The sequence below is a fragment of the Misgurnus anguillicaudatus genome, chromosome 10 (genome assembly GCF_027580225.2).
Source record: "Misgurnus anguillicaudatus chromosome 10, ASM2758022v2, whole genome shotgun sequence".
Taxonomy (NCBI): domain Eukaryota; kingdom Metazoa; phylum Chordata; class Actinopteri; order Cypriniformes; family Cobitidae; genus Misgurnus; species Misgurnus anguillicaudatus.
Window position 1 is genome coordinate 16,577,635 of NC_073346.2, and position 27,997 is coordinate 16,605,631.

The 27,997-nt window shown below is 37.1% G+C and overlaps 2 protein-coding genes across 3 annotated transcripts in view; one reads left to right on the forward strand and one right to left on the reverse strand.

The window, feature by feature from the left end:
* The window catches only part of mtbp (MDM2 binding protein), a 28,345-nt gene extending 23,478 nt beyond the window's left edge, over positions 1-4,867 (reverse strand). Inside the window, exons 1-8 of the mRNA XM_055209713.2 lie at positions 4,665-4,867; positions 4,512-4,592; positions 4,324-4,397; positions 4,099-4,241; positions 3,120-3,178; positions 2,348-2,489; positions 2,105-2,219; positions 675-797 (exon numbers count right to left, since the gene is read on the reverse strand). Coding sequence (XP_055065688.2) covers positions 675-797; positions 2,105-2,219; positions 2,348-2,489; positions 3,120-3,178; positions 4,099-4,241; positions 4,324-4,397; positions 4,512-4,592; positions 4,665-4,728 — 801 coding nt within the window. The 5' untranslated portion in view covers positions 4,729-4,867. The remainder of the gene's footprint in view (positions 1-674; positions 798-2,104; positions 2,220-2,347; positions 2,490-3,119; positions 3,179-4,098; positions 4,242-4,323; positions 4,398-4,511; positions 4,593-4,664) is intronic.
* Positions 4,868-5,001: 134 nt separating this feature from the next.
* mrpl13 (mitochondrial ribosomal protein L13) lies at positions 5,002-27,911 on the forward strand. 2 transcript variants are annotated; one of them, XM_055209717.2, is made up of 7 exons: positions 5,002-5,156; positions 5,577-5,700; positions 7,007-7,100; positions 7,287-7,347; positions 11,476-11,562; positions 11,871-11,992; positions 27,776-27,911. In XM_055209717.2, exons 1-7 carry the CDS (start codon positions 5,130-5,132, stop codon positions 27,798-27,800), a joined length of 540 nt encoding a protein of 179 aa, XP_055065692.1. In that variant the 5' UTR covers positions 5,002-5,129; the 3' UTR covers positions 27,801-27,911. The 2 variants fall into 2 exon arrangements, with proteins under 2 accessions (XP_055065692.1, XP_055065693.1); XM_055209718.2 differs by lacking the exon at positions 11,476-11,562.
* The last annotated feature ends 86 nt before the right edge of the window (positions 27,912-27,997 follow it).

Sequence of the window (27,997 nt, forward strand, 5' to 3'; positions counted from 1 at the left end):
CCCAATTGAAGTGAGCAAGGGTCCAGTGCCCGAACCTGTGTACTTGATATACTGATTCACAACCTCGGGAGCAGATTGAGACACACCCTAGGTATACCAATTATTTCTTTCTATCTTTATTAAAGGTGACATAGAATGATTGAATGGAGTATTTATCTTTGTTCTGTGATGTGACATGTAGACAAACATTTTTTTGTTTGGGTCTGTAATGCCTTAGAAGCTTCCTAAAAACGTCTCTCAGATAGCTCTATTAGGGTGGGGGATTTTAAACAAGTGGTTTTGCACCTATTTGGCTCCCCCTACTGGCTTAACTTGCAATCTCATTACTGATTGGCTTACTTTGCTGCCACTCAAGAAATGTAGCCAATTATTTTAAAGTGGAGGGGCAGTTAGATGCCTGTGATGTCATAAGCATCAGTTTTTCAGATTGGGTTGTTTTCTGGCTGACATTTCTAAAAGAGGAATTTCTATGACACTGAGATGTTTAGCATGTTTAGCACTTTTTGTATGTTTGTGAATGTGGGTAGACTACCATTATTCAACAAAGACAAGGTAAAAATGGGTTTTCATTCTCTGTCCCCTTTAAAAGATAAAGACCAGTTATAAAACTTTTATAAAAGTACCAGTTATTATAAGAATCTTTCTTATATCAAGACTGAAATGAAGCTACTCACCTCATTCTGTAGTTTATGATCAGTGTGGGATTGTGGGTCTGTGTGAGGATACAGCAGATCACCCAAGTGATTTCTCTTCTGAGCTCTCAAGCAGAAACCATCAAACCTCAGTTCTGACGCGAACTACAAACGACACAAGAGAAACCAGTATGGGCATAAGAGACAAGCGTGTCATTGTCTTTACTATAATACCAGTTTCTGGTTCAGTTTCTAAAATATGAGATTGATCAAATTCATTTGTAGTGACCAGAAAACAGAATGACCATGAGAATCACCTTACTCAAAATCTAGGCCAACAGTACTCGCTGTACAGCTTCAAAGATCTGGCTTATTTCTATTATCTGTAACTCACCTGAGGTTGAGTCATGTGCAACAGGACCTCAGGTCTTTGCTGGTTCTGAATAGACTCTGCCATGTAATACTCTCCTACATTTATCAGCTTGCACTTAAACTCGCCCTGCTTGGAATTTTCCAAAATGCAACTTTTTTTACATATCATGCTTACAAAGCATTTCAATCATCTTTTTTCATAAAATCAAAAACGTCCTAATAAGCCATATCTTACAACAGTGCACCCTCTGGTGGTCAGAAGAAATTAGAACAACACTCTTAAGAAAAATTTTGTTTAATGAATACTGGCTTAGTCAATTACATGAGTTTGAACCATGAAAAATCTATTGATTCTTATGGCACAGACCTTACATATTTCACCTTTAAAGGAACAGTATGTAAGAAATGTATATCAATTAATCATAAAATGGCCCTGATATGTCACTAGACATTAAGAAATCATTTTCATTTCAAATACTTGTGTCACTCATAAAAGTGGTCTGGCCAGGATATTGTCATTTAAAAAGTGGAGTTGCAGCCCTCAAGTGATGTTTATGTTGTCATTTTGTGTATTGGCCACCAGTTGTGGGATTGCAATACCAGTTTTGGCCACAATCCTACATACTGTTCCTTTAACCTAAAAATATATCCCCCGTTCATTTAAAGGGATAGTTCACCACAAAATTAAAATTCTGTCATAATTTTCTCATCCTCATGTTGTTGTAAACCTTTTTTCTGAACACAAAAGAAGATATTTTGATGAATGATGGTAAGCACACAGCTAATTTCAACCATTGACTTCCATAGTAGGAAAGCAAATGTAATGGAAGTATTGTGATAAATGATAAGGAAGATATTTTGATAAATGTTGATGGAACCCATTGAATTCTATCATATTTGTTTTTCCTACTATGAAAGTCAATGGTTACAATCAGCTGTGTGCTTACCATCATTTATCAAAATATCTTCTTTTGTATTCATCAGAAAAAATAAATTCATACAGGTTAACATGAGGATGAGAAAATTAATTTTCATTTTTGGGTAAACTATCCTTTTAATTGCAAACTATCATAATGCAAATAGATTAAACAGCAACGCACCTTTTTCTCTCTAATCTGGAGTCCACCTCTCCAAATATCTCTCCCATCAACACAGCTGTCAATCATGGAGGGAGAATATATGCGGGCGTCCAGGTACGTGGCTGCTTTCTGCCACCTATACAATGCAGAAACAAGAGAAACAAAGACATTCAACAAAAAAAAGAGAACTAAAAGCTGACAGTTGTTTTATTTCTGAATTCATTACAGCCATTAGCACAACATTGATGTAGTTTTAGACAGTACCCTGCTATGTGTTCTGTGATCATGATCATTCGTGCTGAGTGCCACGCCTGCATGTGCTTTAATGAGCCAATCACAGGCAACATATCCTTTAATCCCACCTGCTGATCCACACATAGTACTATCACATCCAGTAAAGACTTCCCTGTCATTAAAAACAAACATTACAATCAATATAGTTTATTAAAAATCGATATATCGTTGGGATTAATGCACAAATCATATAGGGGCAGTTTCCTGAACAGGGTTTAGGATAATCCAGGACTAGGCCAGGCCTTACAGTATTTATATTAGGTCATTTAAGAAGTTTTTATAAACATACCTTACAAAAAAACAATAAAAGTGTGCCATTTTAAGACAAAACAATGTCACCGTAATATGTTAAAATGAAACAGGACAAGGTGTTATAAATTAAAGCAGCTCAAACATGCATTTTAGTCTTGGACTAGGATAAGCCCTGTCCGGGAAACCGCCCCATAGACTTTTTTATGTTGCGTTTTATTTTTTTGCAGTAAAAACGTGCCTTCCTGGAAAAAAAGAAAATGATCCAAATATGGCTAACCTCTCATATATAACATGAGGTCAGGTGAACATGAAGGTCAGTAATATGAAAAAAGGTTAACATCAAGATCTATTTGTTTAATAAAAAATTAAAACAACCATTAATCTTTTGTGTTACTCTCCTTCAACGTTAGACATCAAGATATTAGTAAGTAGTGACAATGTTAGCAATTTACAATGCCTTTATAAACTATCTATTGCTATAAAATGGTACCTGGAGGAGGAAGTTTGTCTGCTAATTGATGAAGAACTTCCGCTGCCTCTTCAAAAAGTCTGCCATCACAGTAAAACATCAAATAAACAACAAAGTAAAAATAAAAAATATCTGACCCTGACATTTAAAACTCAGCTAAATTCATTTTTTGTGATTTGCTGTTTTCTACATGGTGTATAGTGTAAGGAACAGTCTGTAAATATATAGGGATGCACCGATAGGATTTTTTTGGGCCGATACCAATTCCGATTTAAACAGACAACTTCTGGCCGATACCGATATTAAACACTTGTATACAATACTATACAGTTGGTCTATTAGCTAGTTTATTTCTGCATCAAATTATTTTTACATGGATTGAATCTAATTAACATTCAACTGACCACCATAATAAGAGAGGCACAAATTAAGCTAAAACAAATATAATAAGATAGCATGACAACCTTCAAAGGTGGTTTTTGCTATTCAGCATTTATTTTATTAACATCATTAACAAATTTTTTACATATAATGGATTTCTTTATGCAGTTAATTAATAAACAATCAGTATCGGCCTTTCTCGTGATATTGCCGATATGCCGATGGTTTCAAATTCATCAAAAATCGGCCCATAAATATCGGTGGCCGATACATCGGTGCATCACTTATAAACTTCATCTCTTTAATATTGACTAAGTTAGGCCATGTAACAGATTGAAATTCAAGTGAAATCAATCATTGAAATCAAACTTTGATGATCCAAATATAATAATTCGATTATAAAACTATAGCGTGGATTTAACAGTGAGTGTCACATCATATACAGTTGCCAATTATCAGGTTGGTTCCTGTATCTCAGTAGCTGGAGCATTGCATTAGCAGACCAATGTAAATTAAATGTAAACAATGTCTATTAACATTAGCAATATTAAATGATTTCTGAAAACATTTCTTGATTGATTCTTTAGCTCTACATGGTTCTTCAGTAGGGATTTCTTACTCTGCATGAGATGACTTCTCTGTCAGTGGGCTCTGCTCATCTTGTTCCTGAATGGCAGTGATGCAGTTTTCTAAAGCTGATGGCTCAGATTCCTCACTGTCACGGCGTTGGCAACACAGTTCGTCCCAATCTGAACTACACCACTGAATTAACACACAAGATATCATGAAAACACAAAACAAAATAGCATTTGTGCCAAATAGCATAACTTACTTTTGTAATTACCTGTGCTGTACTATACGTGGCTTGAATGGCAAAGTACCATCTCTGTGGTGCTGGACAACCACTCGGAGAGCATGCTAAAGAGATTAAATCAGTCAGAATCAACCTTTACACTAAAACTATTGGGAAAACTAACATTAGACAGTTAGTGGTAACGGGAACACAAATGCTGTTCTGCTGAATACACCAACCTGGAAACGCAGGAATCCGTGTTAGGCTAGAACTTGAAATCTCTTTGAGGTTATCATATACTTTTTTGGCTGCATCAACGCCTGCAATACAACCAAGCCAGGTCAAGACAGTAGCAAACAGTGTACATCTAAATCAGAAATAGTACCGCTTACCGTTGAAGGCGCTTTCTTTCGTCGTCTCTGTGTTGACTATAATAACAAGCACGTATCTGTCCATGATTGTTTTGTGCTGACTTCATGTAAAATAATGTAAAATAACAAGAACGACACACACTCGAGCACAAAACAAATTTACGCGCGTTTACAACCACCACTGACGTTTAACCATGACGTATGACGCGTGCGCTAGCATGAAATACAGTCGGTAGAAACGGATCAGATAATTATAAAAAATAAACTTTACTTTTGTTTTTGTGAAACGACAAATTTTAGAATTTTATTTTTTATTTAATGTTAATGAAATTATTAGTATAAAACATATTTTAAAAATTGCAACTGAAAGTAAAGTTGTGGTTATTGGAAACGGAACCACGTTTTCAGCTCTTGGTCGGGGGAAGGAAATTGCTGCTGTACCAATAGAGCCACATTGAGGTCAAATCTTTCAAATGCGCATGTAACATGTCTAGTTACTCAAGATCGGCCCAGGTAATTTTTGTTATTTTGTGTGCATTATGGCGTGATTATACTAAGCATGTGCTATCTAGGAAGATGATATGTTGTCAACCGATGTTTACTGTCCTCTTGTATAGAGTGCTTAATCCTTCTGTTAGCCTGTGCATTAAGTTTATGATGAGTGATATGAAATACATGTGTAATGCTTGGATTTGTATGACTGGATCTGTCACTAGATAGACATATTTAACTAGATTGATAAATATGTAGCGTGGGATCATGTAACGATATACATATAACTTAGCCTCTACGAAAATGTGGGGAAAGCTGTCTGTGTAGTTGTCAGGTCGGCCAGCCCTTAAGTTAGTTGTATAATAAATGCATTGATATTCATTTTACTCATGAAAGTCATCACAAACATTAATATCTTAATGTTAATTTCTTTTTTATAAGCAATGGGCGACATTTGCTAGATCCTGGTTTCTTATAGACGCCAGGCTGCAGCCTCCAGGGAAGATTGCCACTATGTGTTCAGTGAGGCTTCAAGGAAAACATAAACCTATTTATCATCCACTGAGTGAGTAAACCATTCATGTTTCTGTATTTCTCCCTAGCTTGTGCAAAACATGACATTATTTACAGGTTATATGAAAATGTAATATCCAAATGGCCACAAGAGGGAAGTAAAATATCAGAGATTACATAAAATATGGGCAGTGATGCTCTGTAAGCCAAACCTATTATTTGTAAAAAACCTTTCATCCTTTATTTTTCCCTTCATGAGCACATGTAACCTTTTACAGTGACTATATATAACATAACTGAGCTACTGTAGAAGCTTCTATTTACGTATGTGCCTATTATATGTGCTAAAATGCTTTATATCTTACATAATGTAACTTATTGTGCATATTGTTATGACCATAACAATTCAATGAAAAGTTGAATCTAGATTTCGTGTTCTCAATCCTTTTCATTTCATGCATCCCATATTGTCCACAACAATATTTGGAGGCTCACAATTTCTACCAAATAAAAGATATTAGTTCTTTGCATAACTAGACAGATGTATATTCACTACAAAAAATAACTAGCTTAATTTGATGGGGTTTTTTGTCTTTTATTTTAATCAATTTAAGTCATCTTAAGGCTCCCTTGAATGTTTTTTGAGGCCCCCTACATTGCCCCAGACCCCTGATTGAGAAACATTGATCTGGATATCAGCATGTATCTCAGAGACTGAATTTTTGCTAATCAGAATTTATTCTTATTCTTATACCATATTTTTTCCCTTGATCTGAATGTGCAAGCCTGTAAGCATGGCAGCTAATTCCAACGAGATGTAAGATGCCATGGTTCCTGGCTCCGGCAGTCTCTTCCATTGATACATTAGCCTGAAACTGTTTACTGTATCTGTGGACAGCTCATTCACAGTAGAAAAGATCACCTCATACCTAGCTGATGCTGCTTCCTTCCTGAGACACGCTGAGAGTTTTTAATGAAACGCTCGCTCTGATAAATGAATAAGCAAAGCATGCTAAGAGATTCCAGGCTTGTGCTGTTATTCTGTCAGACTGCATGAAGGATGGGCTGTGTTTAATGACCGTAATGTAGGACTTTATACCGGTTATGAATGTGTCTTAATGTACTTAATAAATGAATAAATCAGTGTTATAGTTGGTTTTTCCATCACATGGTCATATTAGAGAAGAATACAGCAGTCATCGACACTTCATCAGAGATTTTAGTGAATGAATGATGGAGTGTATGTTATGTAATTCATTATGAATGGTCATAAAGAACTATATGTTCCTCTGTTTGGACCACTGGGAAAGAGAAGATGAATATGCAGATTTAATTATGACCATGTGTCTGTTCACCAGGTGATATTGGAGATCATGTGGTGGTCATGAACACCAAACACATCGCATTCTCTGGAAACAAATGGGAACAGAAAGTGTATTCATCTCACACTGGGTAAATTCGGATATCTGCTTTCTTTCACATCTCAATAATAACCTCTAGACCTTTATTAGGGCCTTTCTGGGCAGTGCTTTGCTTGACAAGAAGAGGAAATTTGAGATAGGAACCACTTGACTTATGATATGCGTGCTGCATGTAATTGAAAGAATTTGATACTAATATCTCCTCTTTTCATCTCAGTTATCCCGGAGGATTTAAACAGCTCACTGCAGCCCAAATGCATAAAAAAGACACAACAGCTGTGAGTATTTATATTTCTCTCCTAACAAATAAATGTTTTTTGCAATTTCTACTATCCACGCGACACTTATGACTGTCACTTACCTGTTTATATTTAATTATTTAATATTAGAATTGCCTTGAGGCGACAGTACATTTGAATATATTAATTTATGTAAATGATGCCCAAATGTTTTGGAATAATTTGAGATAGTGCCAGTTGCAAAGCAAAATACTCTCTCACAATCAACATGACACTTATGATTTGCATAATTAATGCTGTGAGTGATCGCAGACTCAATATTTTCATCCTTTTATTTTTCCACTCTTATTTATTTCCTCTGCTTATCTCTGCCACTTTTTCTCAGGTCCATTCTTCATACAACTTAGAAATTGTTTTCTCTCTCAACCTCACAGATTTTTTTTAATGCTCTTTTAAAGCACAAACACGTATTATTCAAACGGCAGCGTTTTCTGTCAGTTGGTCCTCCAATACACATTTCTACAAAGTGTAACATGCTGTTTAGGTGCTTGTATTAAAATGCATTATTCTGTGTGCGCTATGAATCTCACACTTGTTTCAGGGAGTAACACAATATCAGCTGGTGGTCCTGCTGTGGATAGCACTCGGTGAAATAAAAGTGTTGTGGAACTGTAGATATGGGATCTGTTAGAGAGGTTTATACCACAGGGCTGTTGAATCCTTTTTTTCTGATTGGTTGAGAAATGGTGTTGAATTTTTTCTGTAAAACGAACACCTTACCTGACAAATGTCTTAAAATAACTACCACAGCAATGCACCGCTACGTGTCGTGCTGCATTACCACCTTGGGTGTGCATTATTTTTTGAATAATTCATCAATTATTCCTTACATATAATTTTATTTGAGTTAAGTTTATTTTCTAAAATATCACTGAAAGGTGCAAAGTACATACTGTAGGAGCGCAGAATAGGAGCTGATATATTGGTTATCACACATGCACATGTTAAACTGTTGTGATCATTCAGATGACAAAGGTTTGAGTCAAGATATTAAATATAGCAAAATTAGGCACTTATATTACTATGAATACAGAACAATGCAGTGTGCAATATAGTGACGGAGGTCCCGCCTTCCAGTTAAAAGAAAATATCAACAATCGATAAAGACTCTATTCAGAGTCTCTTAAAGGGATATTCCATTTTCTTAAAAGAAAAATCCAGATAATTTACTCACCACCATGTCATCCAAAATGTTGATGTCTTTTTTTGTTCAGTCGAGAAGAAATTATGTTTTTTGAGGAAAACATTGCAGGATTTTTCTAATTTTAACGGACTTTAATAGAGCCCAACATTTAACACTTAACTAAACACGTAACAGTTTCAAAGGACTATAAACAATCCCAAACGAGGCATAAGTGTCTTATCTAGCAAAACGATTGTCATTTTTTAACAAGAAAAATAACAAATATACACTTTTAAAGAACAACTTCTCGTCTAGATCTGGTCGCGATGCGCCAGGTGACCCCACGCAATACGTCATGACGTCAAGAGGTCACAGAAGACGAACGCGAAACTCCGCCCCAGTGTTTACAAGTGTGTTGAAAGAGGACCGTTCCTACGTTGTTGTATGTCAACTGATACTAATTAATGTCTGTCTTTGTGTCAGTTTATTGTTTAAAATGGTCCGCAAATGTGCGTTTTATATATGTAACACGTGACCTCCCTACATCACTACGCATTTACGTTAGGTCGCGCTGGACCGGACCTAGACGAAACGTTGTGGTTTAAAAGAGCATATTTTTTATTTTTCTTGTCAAAAATGACAATCGTTTCACTAGATAAGACCCTTATGCCTCGTTTGAGATCGTTTATAGTCCTTTGAAACTCCGTTGAAAAAAACTGTTACGTCTTGAGTTAAGTGTTAATTGTTGGGCTCTATTAAAGTCCATTAAAATGAGAAAAATCCTGCAATGTTTTCCTCAAAAAACATAATTTCTTCTCGACTGAACAAAGAAAGACATCGGCATTTTGGATGACATGGTGGTGAGTGGATTGTCTGGATTTTTCTTTTGAGAAGATGGAATATTCCTTTAAGGTCTTAGAAGTCACATTAGTAGTTAAGTAAAGGATGATGTGTAGGCACCAATGCCAGTATGTATCGGTTTATTTTCTTTATGAATTTGAAACCATTGGAATATCGTCAATAGCACGAGAAAGGCCGATACCGATTGTTTATTAATTAAAGGTGGGGTGCAGTCAGGCCGAGTACCAAAACACACTTGTAGCCGATCAGCAGTAAGGGGCGTGTCTAACCGATATAGTTTGCCTGGGTTGTGTATGTGTGGGGCGGGTCTATCAAAAGAAGGTCCAGATTCTATAGAGGTAGGGGCGTGTTTGTTTAGGTGATTTCAAAAGGCAACATTGGCTTTTAGAGATCATGCACCCAACCTTTAACTGCGTGAAGACAATAAATTGCATGTCTGTTGCATAACCCAGCATTTAAAAAAAAAAACTAAAATAGTTAAATACTTACAAAAATAAAATATGTACAAATTATATTTTGTCAGACGTGCAATGATTTTGATGAAGAAATAAACTAGCTAATAGGCCAACTGTATAGTATTGTACACAAGTGTTTAAAGAGTAACTAAACCCCAAACCAACTTTTTTAGTGATCTGTAAGAATGGAGCTTTATTATTGCTGTTCATTGATTTGAGTAACTTTTTTGACATTTGGGTATAAAGTGTTTCAATGCTACAATATATGTTGTAAAAGCATATGAGTGCTGCCCTCTTCAGGTTGAATGGTGGCTACTGCAGTTGAATTTTCCTGTTGGATGTTGCAGTACCGCGTGATGTAAGCGGTATGATCCTACGTAAGCGGGTTGAAGCTCACCCTAACGCCCTTGTTACGATCTCACCACACACTTGGTATGAGCTCAGTTCGTCCCCTCTATCTCCATTGTGGTCTGCCCACTTTTCTTGCGTTTTTCAAATATTACCAGTGGGTGGTGTCAGGCTCTGACCAGGGGTTTAGTTACTCTTTAATATCGGCATCGGCCAATACTTGTCTGTTTAAATGAAACATTCCAATGGGCCGTGTAATAAAATACAGATAACAGATGTACTATATTCCAAGAAGTGAATACATTATTGTATATTTTGTTATGTAATTATGAAATTGGGCATTTTTACCCCCATCTTGTTGAATTGTATTTGTGATTTGAGATGCAGAGTCTTTAGTCCCATGTTGTTCTGTTTTAACCCCCTTCATTTTACAACCTTGACCACAGCTTTGCACAGTGACAGTCGAGCGGCGCTTTATTATTTACAGCCCATCCACAGTCTAGGCACGAAAACACTTGACCCCGAATGTGTCTGCTACTGTGCGGACAGGGCCGGGACGACACGAGTGAAAAAGTAGAGCACCACAATATACCAGAAAAAGATCCTCAGATTCAGTCTGCAGCCCCCCTCACCGGTTTTGTGTCTCATTCCCTGTCATTAATAAGATGAATGCCTGACTGAGGCTGAGTTATTCCGGTGGAGGGAGGACTGTATCAGGGATAATTGTGGATAATGATCAGAGGAAGGTGACAGTTGTGAGGAGTGATCGTGCCTTCAGACAGCTTTCATCCATCAACCATCCGACCCCCCCCAAAAAAACGCCTGATTAATGCTGGAGAGCATTCTGATGAAAGAGTAATGGGGTTGGTTTGGCGTGTTACAGGCAAAAGACTTTGTGCTTTGAGGCTGTTTTTTAAATCCCTCTCTGCTCATGTATTCAGTTGTCGTGGTGGTGTATGCAAAGAGACTGATGTTCATTCTTTTAATGTTTACCTCTTATAAATGGAGTTTGGAGAAAAGTGACAGAGGGGTTTTTGAGACATTTGCTCGGTGTATTTGAATTTCACATTTGGCGGGTGTGATTGGCTTTTTACTTTTTAATCGTGTACAAATAACACCAGAGATACGTCTTTAGCTGTTTAATATGATAAAAAAAACTCCCAAGCCGAATTGTGAAGTATGTTCTCTTTGTTGGGTAACGTAACCTAAAGAACCACCATCCCACCCACGTCAAGAGGCAGAAATCTCAGTTTTCTCTCATTGACTAAAAAGGTGGCCAGATTCGGTGTTATTTACAACTTTACTTTTTTTGGGTCACAGATCATTAAACTGGCAGTTTACGGCATGCTCCCCAAAAACCTCACGAGAAGGACCATGATGCAACGGCTTCACCTCTTCCCAGATGATGTAAGCTTACAGTCGATGCTTTGATTTATGCTCATTGATGTTCTGTCCAAAACATGACATGTTTGGAAAGCAAACACATGTCAGCAGGTTTGATGAATGTTTTTCCTCTAGCCGTCGGAGGACGGGATGTATCCAATTATGACTATAAATAATACAATTGCACATGTCTTCTATAACTGCTTAAAATATAAAAATAACGCAGTAGTAATATCGTACTGCTACATTACTTTGGTGTATCGAGAATGTTTTGAGGGCAATCTGTGAGCTATGTTTGACGGTGTTGATGTATGCTGCATGTCGTGTGCCAGGTACTTCCTGAGGATATTTTGAAGAACCTGACAGAGGAACTTCCCCAACCCAGAGAGATTCCTCGCAAGCTCAGCGAATACACGCAGGAGGAGCGAAATGCTTTCCCTATGCTCTGGACCCCGTAAGTGTCAACTTTCTTATGTCTTTCACTCTCTTCTCCTTGCATCTTTCAAGGTGCAGTGTGTAAATTTTAGTGGCATCTAGTGGTGAGGTTGCGAACTGCAGCCAAAAGCTCACTCCACTGCTCACCTCTCGCTTTCGAAACACATAGAAAACCTACGGTAGCCACCACAGGACAAACATGTCGTCGTCGGAGACAACTTGGTAAAAAAAATTGTCCGTTAAGGGCTTCTGTAGAAAAATGACGGCACAAAATGGCGACTTCTATGTAAGGGGACCCTCGTTTATGTAGATGATAAGGTCTCTTTCTGAGGTAAACAACACATAATGGTTCATTATGAAAGGTCTTTAAACACCCCTGATAATATAGTTTTGTATATTATTTTGCATTTCTGTCAAGAGATCCTTCTAAAAATTACACACTGCACCAAAAATATAAATTCTGTAGTTTCGCACTCACTTTATAGTTAGTTCATGTTAGCTAATGCCATAAACTTAAAAAAAATATGGGGGTCAGTGACAAAAACGGTTTGACAAGATGAGAAATTATTTTTTTAAAACTTGTTTTAAAAGCATGCATCAGGTTTATTTCAATGTACAGTGTATTTATGTTAATTTTATGCAATAAAAATACATTTGCACCATTTTAATGAAAGATAAGACTGAATGGACCTAAAAATGTCCAATGGTGTAACCGCCAATTGCGCCAAAGAATGAGTAAAATTTTAAATATTTTATCCACCTTGATAGCATGTAAGCATTAATCATCAAAAAAAATGATGATTTTTTAAATCATTTTAAAATATCACAAGAAAATACATTTTTATTAGTTATTTCTAAATGTACATTTTAATGCGTTTTGTAATATTTGTCCTGACATATGCTGAAAACAGCTCTGTTTTCTAAATAACATTTTTACATAATTTCTCAAAGATATGTAAAAAAAATCATATTACACTAAACTAGATGATTATATTTTACTCTACATTTTTATGAATATATTTATATTTTAATTTAAAAAAATACTAGTTACACCAATTGACACAGACCGGTTACACCACATTGACACTTTGGCTTTCAAAAAAGAGCATGCATCAAGAAATGCAAATTTATTAAAAAATGTTAACCCTTTTAACATTTAATTGATCCATACGGACACAAAATAATTAACATCACGTCATTGACCCATGGACGTAGTGGCCGTGACGTCACCCTCGAGTCTACCACGCCTAGTTTGAACAGTTTGAATGCATCCCACAAGAAGCGGAATTCGGCTCTGACGCACGTCAAATGCTTGCTTTTTTTGACGCGTGTCAGAGACGAATTCTGCTTCTTGTTGGAGGGGCAAGTGTTATGCGGTTGTCTGTTTGCAAGATGGCTGATGTTGATTGTGCATTTATCGAGAGAGTTACCGGTTTGTATTTGGTCACCTTACTATGGGGGAAAATAGTAAAAAAAACGGCAGGAATGCCGCGGGTCGATAAAAGTCACGTGACTCAAAAGTGAAATGTGCATTTACAACTTACCAGGTTGCCCAATGTCCTCACTGACACTCTTCCAAGCAAGGTCCTTTTTATTCCTGTCTCTATAGAAATTAGAACTTGTGTCATATAGCTCCGGGTGAAAATATCAAGCGTTCCTTCATGTTGAATGAGTGACTCCAGGCACGCAGGCTCCTGATTGGTTAACGCGGCGCAAAAATCCGCCAAAGTTCACATTTTTAACTCGGGCGACAACCGCAAATTTGCGGCAAACGCAAAATGCATAAAAAGCACCATTTGCCCGTGCCGCACCACACACTCAATTCGCGCCATTCGTGCCGCGAGACCTCCAGACGCGGATTAACGCGTATTCAGATTGACTTAAAGGAATAGTCTACTGATTTTCAATAACAAACTATTTTATTATCTTAACTAAGAATTGTTGATGCATCCCTCTGTCATCTGTGTGCGTGCACGTGGGCGCTGGAGCGCGCTGCGGCACTTCGATGGCATTTGGCTTGGCCCCATTCGTTCGGTTGTGCCATTTGGAGATGGAGTTGGAGGTGACCAAGCACATCAACGTTTTTCCTATTTAAGACGAGTAGTTATACGAGCAAGTTTGCTGGTACAAAATAAAACGTAGTGCTTTTCTAAGCGGATTTAAAAGAGGAACTATATTTTATGGCGTAATAGCACTTTTGGGAGTACTTCGACTCGCCTGAAAAGTCCGCTCCCCTTCTCACTCTCATAATGGGAGAGGGAGGGTGTTACTGCGCCGAGTCGAAGTACTCCCATAAGTGCTCCAGCGCTCCCATAAGTGCTCCAGCGCTTACGGCTTACGTGCACGCACACAGATGACAGAGGGATGTATCAACAATTCTTAGTTAAGGTAATAACATAGTTTAATATTGAAAATGAGACTATTCCTTTAACATTGAAATCACTCGTGCTTGACTACTCTACCGCGGCTGGTGAAAACGCAGCATTAGGTTTGTGTAGAGCCTTTTTTGTAGCCAGTTGGCGGAGCCTGCTTTTGCCATCTTCGCAATTACTCGCAGATACCTGAAAATGGGCAAAGAGGCGGGATGTGGGTGGAGCTTAGGTGTCTGGTTGCTGAAACCTTGCCCGCCTAGCTCAACGGTAGTGACAGCAGCGGCAGTTCCTCTGTCAGTCAAGTGGCCACACCCTTATTTATGCAGAACTTTAATGCTTAATATAATTTAAATGAATGACTTACAAAAACCCTCACAGTTATCATGAAGGGTAAAATTAGCTATATAGACCAAAACACTTTTCGTACCAGGCTGTAAACATTTTTATTTTCTTCTGTAAAGTTGGGCCTTTTAACATTGGGGAGGTGGTCTATGGGATTGACTCCCTTTTGGAGAGCCAGTCGATGAATTGCAAGTTTAAGTCCCGCTTCCATGTTCCCTCCACAAAAGAGACGGAAGGTTGCCCCTTGGCTAATGTGTTTACTAATTTAAAAATAATACAAACGAAAAGCATAGAAGTACTTCAACACGTTAATGGTAGCTTTGCCTTTGTGTGAGGAACAAACTTGACATTTCAATAATCTTTCTCTCCACTGTAGATCTCAGAACAGTTTATTCATGAACAGATTGAACAGGTTCTTTTCAATACAATACACTGGTTGTTCTATTGAGTTAACAGCTCACTTCAGGGAAGCATGAATAATGACTTCTGAAAACAAAATAACAGCACTCGTGACACAAAGATGTATAAATAATGACTCGTTTTCTTTTGTTTGGCTGAATTATTTCTTTAATCTCTCCATTTCTTTCTTGTTATCACTCCCCAGGATTTTGAAGTCTATTAATCCGTTTTGTATTAGATTTAGTGTTTAGCTGAGCTGTTCTCCTGAGAAGGGAGAGACGGGCTGATGATCTGATGTTTTATAGGTCGTCCGTGATGCTGCAGTTTTCTGGATGGATGCTCTGCTGGTCCCCACAATGCAGACATCCAATCAGATTTATGAGAGCTGAGTCACTGCCTCCGCAGCCAGCCAATCAGACACGGCCCACAATAGCAAACTTTTTCGTGCGATTCTTTTACAGTTGCTTATAAAAACAGTGTTTTCTGACATTGTTTGTTTTGGGTATCCCCACGGCTCCATCAATAAGGCTTACGTCATTCACACTCATTTGCATATTCATTAACACCAAGCCAGAATGTGTTCTTTTTGTCCCATTAATTTTAATTGGTTATTTCAAACTTGTAACCCCCTAAGTATTTAAACCCTTGTTTAGGTGTCACTGTTTAGGGCAGGGTTTTCTGTTTATGTGCTTATTTTTCTGCCTTCTGAAGTGGTTCTTAACCAATGAGAATGAACCATTTAACAGGCTGGTGCTTTACTAATATTAAATAATCAAATATTTCCCTTTTTCTATTGACTATTTTAATCTACTATAATTTTGAGAGTGTGCCACTGAATTTTACATCCAGTCGCACATGTGCGACCGGTAAATTTGACCTTTTTTTGTGATGTGACACTGAATTTGAAACAGCACATTGTACTTTCTGCATCTATCATTAAATTATTTATTAGTAATACAGTGAAAATTAGTAGAAATTTGAATACTTGGTGCCCCTAAATTTTCTGGTTGCGCCCCTAAAATTTTCAGTTGGGGGCCACTGTGCTCCTAGTGAAAAAGGTTAGTCTGGAGCCCTGTATTGTATTCTATTATTGCTTCTGTATGAATGATTTTGTAGATAAATAACTGTGCATTGTAACTTGTCAACATAGACTGTAAAAAAAAGATGGACGACGCCCCTTTTGTTCGCTCTCTTCCATTGGTGAAAAGTGAAGCCGTCAGTGTCCTGATACGGGGATGACATCTTGGGTCTTGAGTCTGCACAGTAGCGATTTTGGGACCAGTCCTGCGCAGTAGTGAGCAGGAAGTAAAGCCGCGAAATGCACATATCACAGCTGTCAATCATGACGTGACACCAGCGTTTTTATAGCATTATAACTAACTAAAAACAAACTTATTTTAAAAGCAAACACTTGATCAGCATGATAAAAACTACAGCAAATGACAGAAACCAGCTTTGAAAAAAAGATAATTGGAGTGTAATTAAATTGTCTAGTTGGTCTCAAGTCCCATTGAATAACATGATGGGGGAGGCGGGGTTTATGGTCTATACTACGACCAGTCACTGGGGGGCGATCGAGAAGTTTTGGCTTCAATTTTCAGGGCTTGTGCGGCAACTGTCGCTTGGCAACTGAATTGTTTTAATCGTACATTAAAACGAATCAGTTTGAAATAATCTTTATGTCGAGTCACATTGTGCTTATCACATTGTGCATTGTGTGAGAGAGTGAAAGCGATGTTGAACCATACACCTCATAATATATAGCTAATATGAAACTCCTTAAAATGAAGAGCTCTTCTTATAAAGTTAAGTCAGCGCCTCACTGTGCCGATAACGAAACAGCGCCACCACAGTGGCATAATGACGCAACTGCACTTACAAGTTCAAAGTGCACAAATATTGTTTGTGTTTTTCCTGATGACACACATGACCACCTTGACACCTGACATGCATTTCTGCCTTGTTTGGCAGGACATAAGATCCTGAAAAGGCATTAAAAAATCACTCAAATTGCCAATGCCATACAGCTGCTGTTAACACTTCATAAACCCTTTACATCTCTGTAGATTGTTTCTCACCAGTACCCTTTTAAAGCTTTTTAAGTATTTTATTGGCACAGTGAATTTCTCACATTGTTCTAGACTTTTCAGTGGAAAACTACTTCAACTTTCTGGCTTTTTATTTGTTTTTTCATCCATTGCATATGACTGATAAGGACAAGCTCTTTCCGTGGCCTCTATTGAACTTTTATGAGCTTGGCACAGTTGACTGATGATTTCATTATCGTCATTATCATACAAGCGTGTCCGGATGAATCTCAAGGAATGAAATGCAGAAATTAAATCTGCTGTAGAAGATATTGGTGTCTATTAGAAGCTGCTGCCTCACTGTAGGAGATATAAAAAACCTTAAAAAAAAGCTAAAGGTGTGCAGAAATCTGAGACTGCTGAGGGATTTTTGTCTAGGGGAGGGCTCGGAGAGATTTTCTCTGTCTGATATGGATAATGCTTCAATCACTGCAGTGAAATATTGCACTGTCACTTGCCTTTCAGCCTCCAGATTAAAAGCTAAGCAGTGTTTTGGTATTACATATAGGCAGTCTGTTTAGTGCAGAGACTGCGCACTACTTAAATTAGGCATGGGTGTACTGTTCACCAAAGGAAATATCACCGTTATTTAAGACTGTCACTGAAATGTGTTGGCTTGTGGCATGTTGTCAGCAGCTCTGCTATTATTATTTCTCATATTTAAGGTTAGAAAATCAATTTAAAACCCTGTAGTATTAAACTTAAGAGAATAACTCTTTCTGCATTGTTTGTGCTGTCAACATAAATGATACCTCAAATCATCTGAATAATTTTGACGATGTTTGCTTTTATGTTTTCCAATAAAACAGTCAAAAATATCTTATAGGCTTGTTTTGAAGGAAGTTATTTCTGGAGACTATGATATCATAAAGACCTGAGGCTGGTAAAAACCAGTGTTTGTCATAGACTGTAAAAAAGATGGATGACATGTCTGTAAAAGCCAAAATATCTCAAAAATGGCTGCTGACATCTTGCACCGATGATGTCATTTGGAGAGTCTGCACATTGTGATGGTGAGGTAGAGCTGCGTTTGACTCAATTATATACACACAGATCGTCAAACCCCTTTTTAATAGCACTTAAAGGGACATTGCCCTTTAAAAAAAAAAATGCTAATTTCCCAGCTCCCCTAGAGTTAAAAATTTGAATCTTACCGTTTTGGAATCTATTCAGCTGATCTCCGGGTCTGGCACTAGCACTTTTAGCATAGCTTAGCACAATCCATTGAATCTGATTAGACCATTAGCATTGCGCTAAAAATAACCAAAGAGTTTAGATATTTTTCCTATTTAAAACTTGACTCTTCTGTAGTTACATTGTGTACTAAGACCGACAGAAAATTTGTTGTCAGAAAAGTTGGGATTTTCTAGGCAGATATGGCTAGGTAGGAACTATACTCTCATTCTGGCGTAATAATCAAGGACTTTGCTGATGTAACATGGCTGCAGCAGGTGTAGTGATATTACACACTGACCGAAAATAGTCCCATTGGTTACTTTCAATAGCAGGTTGATGTAACTACAGAAGAGTCAAGTTTTAAATAGGAAAAATATTGAAACTCTTTGGTTATTTTTGAATGCGATGCTAATGGGCTAATCAGATTCAATGGATTATGCTAAGCTATGCTAAAAGTGCTAGCGCCAGACCCGGAGATCAACTGAATGGATTCCAAAATGGTAAGATTCAATTGTTTAACTCTAGGGGAGCTGAGAAATGAGCATATTTTCAAAAAAAGTGGAATGTCCCTTTAACATACAACAACAACAAGTCTTATTTATTTTTAAGATTGGCTTGCATCCCTTACGTTCACACATAGTGGTGGGTTTATGACCTATACTGCAGGCAGCCACCAGGGGGCTATCAAAATGTTTTTGCTTTGCCGTTCAAGTGTGTGGCATGCCTGTAGTCTGTTCACCTTTCACACGTTCGCCGAAATGTTTTTAACTTCCTAGCAACTGTTGATTTATGTGAATTTTTGGTAGTTCTGTAGCAGCTGTGCTTTTTCTGCAGTTTGCTGTGTGATCTTTGGCATTCATGAATATTACTAAGAGCAGCTCTTGAGTCGTGGTTTGATCAAAAGCCAACCAAAAAAATGCTGTCAGGAACACGTATATGTGGGCAGTGGAGATTGGTTAACTCCCTGTGTTCAATATTTCTAATACCTTTCCTCAGAGTCGTTCATATCATTTCCAGTAATATTTCCCTCATGCCCCTGAGCTCTTTGAATTGGTACTCAAAGCGCATTAGAATATATATTATCCTAAATAACAAAGACGTCATTTTGTTATTTCTAGCTTGAGATGTAAATGCACATTGTCTGAAATACATAATTGTATCAGTCGCTGTTCCTCAGGGTATCGTTTTAATAAAGCCGTGATTTGATGTCAGTGTTGGCTTTCATATGGGATTTTTTTTCTTTTTTTGGTTTTAATATTCCCTGTAAGGGGGGGGGGTACGAATGATGCATTGGCTGTGTCAGGATACCAGTATTACATACTTTCCCTTGCGTGAGGGTGTGCTTTTCAGGCAACTTTAGGTTGTGCTTCATTTAGAAAGTGTCAGACTTTGTTTCAACATCATTTATCCCACATTGTGATTTCTTATTGATCCTTACAGCAGCAGTTTCAGTCCTGAAGGACAACTATATTGACCTAAAAAGCTGTTGTTATAGAAAAGGTAGCAGGTTGCAGGAGCCAGAAGCTGTGATATGTTTTCCCCATTAAATCATCCTAAATAATGTAAAGCACATTCTGCGAAAAGATATCCTTGATATCTTTAATATTGACTGAGTAAGGCCAAGTCAAAAATTGAAATCAATTATTGAAGTCGGCAATTGCACAGCTGGGAAACAAAACCTGTGGTACTATATAGAAATGTAATTTTCATGACATTATTGTGGTCTTGTTGGGGGCTCTGTAAAGGTTTTACAATGTTTGTGAAAATATTTTTGGTATTTTTGTGCCATTTTATGTGAACAATATTTTGTGCATCCCATAGCACTTGTAAGCATGAGGTCACTGTATGATTTTGCTTGAACATTTCTAAGTTCAAACCCTTTCTATAAAACAACCATACGAGCCTCTTTATGCCCACGGTTTAGTTTGTCATCTCCATTGTATTAATTTACAAGAGCCGTCCCTCCTGAGGAAGCGCGTGGAGCGTGTAATTAAAACATATCAGTTGGAATGAGACAATAATGAGATAATGAGACAGGCAGATCTTTGGTAATTAAGCACCATGATGTTTGTGTAGTAGTATTGGATTGGCTGATAGAAGTTGGTGGATCAAATTCCCCCGCCCCCTCAACAGTCCGATCACAATCAAACACAGCTGTTATAAATATAAAAATAAAAACGATTTCCATAAAACGAACTTGCTCCAGCATTTATAGGATTTATAGGGCATTAACTGGGCAGAAATTGGATGTGCCTGCAGTAATGGCTCAGAGATTTTGGCAGGCTTTGCTTATCGGACTTCGACAGTAGTAATGTACCAAACCACACCTCTGCCCTTCTGTGCTCTGTCTCGCTCGCGCTCCCGCTCTTGCTCGCGCCCTCTCGCTCGGCCCTCTTTCTCTCTCATGCCCTCTCGCCCTCTCATGCCCTCTCAAACGGTTCTTTAAATGATTGTTGAAAATTACAGGCTTCAATGTGAATGCAAGTTAACCGACAGACACATTGGATCAGTTGTTAGGTTGGTTTTGGGATCTCTGTGCTCAGTGTACATTTTTGTTTTGTTTTGTTTGCTAATATTATAAACTCATTAGCAAACTTGAGATCACACAAAATGTTGCTGTTTGTTTGGGCGTCAGCCACCCTTAAACACCCGTGAACCATGTTTCTAGCAATTGTACATTCATATACATAAATCACTTCAATCTCTGTTTCATGGTTCTCATTGCAGTGTCATTTTTGTGTTTTCTGATATGTTTTACTGATATCACTGTAGTGATATTCTTTAACCCTTAATCAGTGTTCAAAAAGGATAGACCCCAAACTTTTAAAGAGCGATTGCATAAGGAAATATAATTTTTTTTATGGAAAACTATAAATAATTTTTTATTTACTTCTCAACTATACATTTATGCTGTGTTTTTGTGGAAATTTTTAAGGTTTTTTTTACCTATTTACTGCACAATTACTTAACTAGGCCATAAATTGGCTCATGAAAAAATATTTATTTTTAAAGAATAAAATCACCTAAATATCGATCTTAATTAAATCTAAATTGTTTTTGGACATTGCTCTGTGTGTTACTGTGGGTTCACACCACCCGTGTTTGAGGCGTCAAATTTACGTCTAGTTTGCCGCTTAAACATTTTGAGTTTACTTGCTTCATTCTCGCGTGAAAGCCGTACGTGAAATTTTAGTCATCGAGACATTCACTCGGAAATTCGCGTCATGGGAGGGGCTTCTGCGACTTCGCTCGCTTCCTGTAATCCAGTCACTACTAGAGCAAGCTTCTGATTGGTTAACATGGCGCCTTTTTCTGTCAAAGTTCAAATTTTTCAACTTGTGCGTTTGTCGCGGCAACACTCAATTTGCGCCATTCACGCAAACTAGACGCGCAAATGAGGGGGAATAGCGTCTGCGGCGCTTAACACCTCATTCACGCAGCGAGACCTACAGACGCGCGTCAACGCGTCTTCACATTGACTTAACATTGAAATCACTCGCGCTTGACGCCTCTACCACGGCTGGTGTGTGAACGTTAGCATTAGGGATAGAATACTGACATCTGCTGGTTTGTGGAAAAACTTTAGAAATTATAATTAAAGAAAGAGAGTGCAATGACCACATTTCATTTTCACTTAAATTTTCTTGATGCTTCTATATATATATGAGAAGAGTTTAGTTGCAAAACGAGATAACTCCGTTTTTTTTATATATGTATATATATATATTTAAACATTCTGAAATACATAAAAAAATCTGTTTTTTGTGTGTGTGTATGAGATATAAACTTCCTTCCACTTTTTATTTATGCTCCAGGACCAGACCTTGGTTAATATGTAGAAATTTTCAGATTTATAATTAAATTTTAAATGTAAAATTATATAACTTACTTTTATTTTTTTGACAAACAAAATGAAAAAAATTTATATTTTTAATTTCCCCATTCATTCAAACCCTATATATTTTTTCATTTTCCCATTTATTTTCAATGTGTGGTCATTTTGACCCCACACACCTTAAATGGTAAATTTTTTTAAACACGCCTTCAGAACAACCAAATCAAGCCCAGTTTTTTGTGCATGTTTAGATTATTTAATCATTATTTAAACACTTTTAAAAAATAAGGACCCCAAACACTGATTAAGGGTTAAAAGTTAATTTAAGCCTAAACATACTTCACACAGATAATTTCAGCTTTAGATGCGTTGTCTGTTTTTGGTCTTGAAAACCCTCAGCTGACTTTCACTGAATGTTCAGCACTCAAAATGTAACCGAGAGCAGTGACTGGCTCTTGTCTTGTATGTATTTAATCATTCAAAGCAGTCTTTGGCAATAGAAAATCAGCTTGGATGCCGCATCTCTTTTACTCAAAGCCTGAAACCTCATTCTATTAAAGTGGAGCGCTTTTAATGAGAAACTTTGCTCCCAGCATGCAGTGCTCTTCAGTCTGCAATGAGACTTCCTTTGAATATAATGATAGTTTCCATTACTGTTGTTGTCTCAGAAATGAGTTCACCAGGCATAATAATAGCTAGTTTACATGAAAAATCTTAAAACATTACCATAAGTGATGCATTGGTTATTGATCCCAGCAGATGTCAGACCTGCTCAAGGCCAGTGTCTTGTGTTTGCTTGTGTCTGCCACCACAGTAAGTCGAATATCTGACTCACAAAAGCTGATTGGATTTAGTGTTTAAATAATACATTGGCATTATTATTAAGCTATCAAATACACTGCATGCTTACAGGCAGCACACCTGCAATAATATAAAATGCCACACGGTGATATTTACAAGGTATAAAGTGGAATGAGTACTTGTTTGATTTGTAATGTACAGATTTTTTAAGTTGTTGGATGTTTGCACAGTGGAGCACAAATAGGCTTAATTGTACGTGCACTGATGCCTTAACATCTAGTAGAAATCCAGAGGGACAGTGATGTTTCTCAAATGAATGCTTGCCATTTATTATTTAAATATCTGCCAAGACCAAGCAATCCCCTCTTGAAATGTCTGAAATGTTTGATCGCTCTCAGACAGAAGATAATATCTTAGGTCGTTTGAATTTTAATCATTTTTTCGAACACATACTTCATGAATCTCTTTGTATTTAACAAATTCATCAGTTTCCTAGAAGCGCTTGTTTTATTTGATGTGGAGAAATGAAAGTGGCTAGTAATGATGTTAACATGATAGCTTTTTAAAGAGCCATGAGAAAATTAAAGGCTGGCAGGCAATTCGTGGTATTCAGATACAGGCAGTGCTTTAATTATATGATAACACAAGATTTACACACATCTCATCCATTTTTCAATGCAATTCAAACTGGTAAACAAGGCCATTAAAGATGATAGTAGCCAGAATACGTTTTAGGATGGTGATGACAAGGTGACATTGTTGTCATAGTGATGGATGTGCCTGTGAGTGAGGCCCCTAATGTGGTTCAGTGTCATTATTCTGAAGGCCTCTGGGCCCTTGACCTCTCTGTTGCTCTGGGTCAGACTGGACAGCAGCAGAGTTAACCTTCAGATAGACTTTTTTATATACCAGATAATACAATTTTCTTTCAGTGTATTTGTATAACTTGTATCTTTGTTTTTGATAGTTTGCTCATTATAAAAAATACTGTTACACTTTCATTTTTAATCAATAATAAAGTAAATAAAAAAGGGATCTTTACCATATGTTGAATTCTGTATGGCCTGTATGGTGCATTACTAAATTATGGTGATATTAAAGGAATAGTCTACTCATTTTCAATATTAAAATATGTTATTACCTTAACTAAGAAGAGTTGATACATCCCTCTATCATCTGTGTGCGTGCACGTAAGCGCTGGAGCGCGCTGCGACGCTTCGATAGCATTTAGCTTAGCCCCATTCATTCAATGGTACCATTTAGAGATACAGTTAGAAGTGACCAAACACATCAACATTTTTCCTATTTAAGACGAGTAGTTATACGAGCAAGTTTGGTGGTACAAAATAAAACGTAGTGCTTTTCTAAGCGGATTTAAAAGAGGAGCTACATTTTATGGCGTAATAGCACTTTTGGGAGTACTTCGACTCGGCGCAGTAACACCCTCCCTCTCCCATTATGAGAGTGAGAAGGGGAGCGGACTTTTCAGGCGAGTGGAAGTACTCCCAAAAGTGCTATTACGCCATAAAATATAGTTCCTCTTTTAAATCCGCTTAGAAAAGCGCTACGTTTTATTTTGTTTAAATACTTTGTTTAACCTTCACATCATCTAGTCAGTTGTGTACAACATAAAAGCAAATGCTTTGGTACAGTCATGCAGTTGATTATGTACAATTGTCTGCTGTTTGCTACATTTTCAATTGCTAATGCAATTTTTATCAAAATACATTATACTGGTTTCTGTTGAATAGTCTCACATCTCAAAACATTTAGGAATTGGTTCATCATACAATGCATGTCATGCAAAATTGTTGACCTATGTGTCATAATCTGTTACTGTATGCATGTTTTCCATAGGTTTTTTGTCTTTTGTAAATGTGAACTGAATAGGCTTTATGCCCAGCTGCACTAGTTCCTGAACTTCAGCCAGCTCCTTGTTTCCTTTCTGCCATTGTTGGACGGACTGATTAATCCAGGTGTGTCTGACCTCAGTAGTCACAAACAAACTGATTAATCCAGGTGTGTCTGACCTCAGTAGTCACAACAACAATAATCAGACACACCTGGATTAATCAGCCCGTCCAACAATGGCAGACAGGAAACAAAGAGCTGGCCGAAGCCCAGGAAGCAGTGCAGCTGGGCATAAAGCCTATTGTAAAATTGCTGTTGATTGAATTTTAAAATTTTGAGTTAAAAACAATTTGACATTTCTTATACAGTACTGTACAGTGAACCTTTCTAAGTTTATTATAATTATTTTTTGTACTGTAAAATTTGATATTTTTCCAAATAACAATGGGTCTCATTCATGAAACATTCATAAATATACGAGTAAATATGTGAGTGATTTGTGTGTAAACAGACTGTTTGAAAACTATTCTCCAGATTCACAAATACTTCGTAAACGTTCGATTTAAAAGTAAAATGTGTGTATGATAATGAATTCCAATCATTCGTAAACAGGACACGCATGCACGCTCATTTACAATTAGCATAATCCATGCCTTTGCACTACAGATACGCAAATTACATATCTAGGACGCCATTCTCTGGTTTGGCTACATTATTTTGCATACATGCATAAGAGACTAATAGGCTACATGCCTATCAATAAATTAATAATTTAAACTGTGTCCACCAAAGCGTTTTAAGAAAGCTGAAGTAATACCTGCTTTTCTGAAAATGACCAGCATGGTGGTGCTTAAGAGTGCTTTGGAAGCACTGCACGTTATTCCAGAGATGCATTTGTTGCTGTGAATTGGAATATCCAAAACATGTTAATATTACTTGGTACTGCATTTTTATATTTAGTAATATTGATCAAAATAAGATACTAGTAACTTCTAAATTGTTGAGTTGTACAGTATGATGGTTGGACAATGTAGTGTTTGTCCCACACCTCCTCTACTGTGATTGGACGGCTGGGTAAAAAAGGACAGTGATGAGCTCTGTGTTTTTCTTGAAGTTAAAAAGTAAAAACATTTATAAAGACAGCAGCACAAACTAACCTGTGACATGTCATTATGATGCATAGTTCATCAAAATGTCTAATTAGTTTGTCTAAAAGAATACAGAACTTGTTTTAAAATGTTTTGGGCATCATTTACACGTGGTGGGGAGCAGGTGTAAATTTCTTTCATACTAACTAACATTTTGAAAATCCAAACATTTTCATGAATCCGAAAATTTACACCAGAACGAACGGTTTACACAAAATTCGTTCTGCTCGTAATTCATGAATGAGACCAAGTGTGTGTAATTTGTTTACAGAAAAAAATGTGAATTCGTCCACCGTTTACATCAGAGAATACAGACACACATAATTGTGTACACTACACTTGGTATATTGACAACATAGCTAAACATTTTGACTGTCTTGTTCACGAACAATGTCAATGACACAAGGACTTGCCATTTTGATGGGACTGATATGTTCACTGACATAAAAAAAATACTTTTGAGAGAAAAACTAAGCAAGTTACAGGCCACACTGTTAGACTTTTTATTGTATATATGCGGTTCCATTTTATAATACCCTTACTACAGTGCTTCTCAATTATTTTCTGTCACCCCCCCCCCCCCAGGAAGAAGTAAACATTTCGCGCCCCCCCCAACTCTCTGCCGCGACAAATAGTATAATTTGTCTATAAAATTACACATCTGCAAAACATTGTATCCTTATTAACATTAAAGAAAACACAAAAAAAGAAATATCAAGCAACTTACAACAAAGAATAACTTTATTAAAATTGTTTTTTTAGTCTGTAACAGTAAAGACTTAAAATGCATCAATTTGCCTAAAATAAAAAATCAATCCTTATTTACAGTATATTTTTTGACCATTTGATACTGAAAAATTAAATTAAATATAATCAATAAATAATAATAAAAACCTTAAGCGGCTTATCAGCGTGTTTGGGGTGTAATGTCTTTAAGTGACGGTGCAAAAAAAATCACTTCCTGAAAAAGTATTTTCCCCGGGGTCTCTCGCGCCCCCCTGGTGTCGCTTCGAGCCCCCCCTGGGGGTCCCGCCCCACTATTTGAGAAGCACTGCCTTACTATAACATAGTTTAAAAAATATATATTGCCTTGACAGGGAATCGAACCCAGATCGCCTGTGTTGTAGGTCCGTAACACTACCACAGTCCCACAGAGTCACTTGATGAAAGTTTCTCGCTACACTCCCCTCTGTCACTCTCCCGACACTTGTTTTGAAGTCTTGAGGTCAAATTCAAATCTGACGGTCAAGCATTTATCCAAAATCCCTTTCTTGTTTCTATCTACAATTATCAATAAATTATTAAAATGAAATAATAAATTAAATAAAATGTATTTCTCCATTTTATATGCTTTTATAACACTATTTTATTCAACTACAGTAGCACTACTGTTGTTGTTTTACAGCAGTCTACCGCAAATTCAAAACGTACAGTAAATCACTGTAAATTAAATGTTAATACCCATAATGCAATGCATATTACAGTAATGAACTGGAAAAGAATGATGTTTTTTAACTGGGAATTTTGTGCTAAGTTAACTCTAGAAATTACAGTGAAGTCTAACAGTCCATGATGTTGTGCAGTTTATACACATTTTTATAAGAAATACAGGTATTATTTTGCAAATTTTAAGAATGAATCGTGAAAGGGCTCTAAAACTGTAACAACCACTGCAAATATATCAGTTATGGTTTCTAAGCTTCAGCTCCGTATTTTAGTAGCTTTGTTGCAAACTTTCCATTACAATTCTTTGTGGCTTACTTTCCATTACTGTCCTTTGTGTCTTCACAGGCCAGAAGACTTCAGGATGAAATGACCATCATCATGGAGGGATTTTGTGTGTCTCAGTCTGTCCACATGTTGGAAATGTTTTGCTTTTGTATCAATGTCTATGTACAATAAATTAAAGCTGTTTAAAGAAAATGTACACACATCGTGGCTGTGGCTTTGTCAAGTTTTGGTTCGATTTAAAATATAAATGATATAGCATGTGATCTTTCTAGAGATATGAAA

Coding starts and splice junctions, on each gene's coding strand:
- mrpl13 (XM_055209717.2), top strand. CDS start 5,130: ATGTCTAGTTACTCAAGATCGGCCCAG. Junction 5,701..7,006: donor ACCTATTTATCATCCACTGA/GTGAGTAAACCA, acceptor TCTGTTCACCAG/GTGATATTGGAGATCATGTG. Junction 7,101..7,286: donor GTGTATTCATCTCACACTGG/GTAAATTCGGAT, acceptor TTTTCATCTCAG/TTATCCCGGAGGATTTAAAC.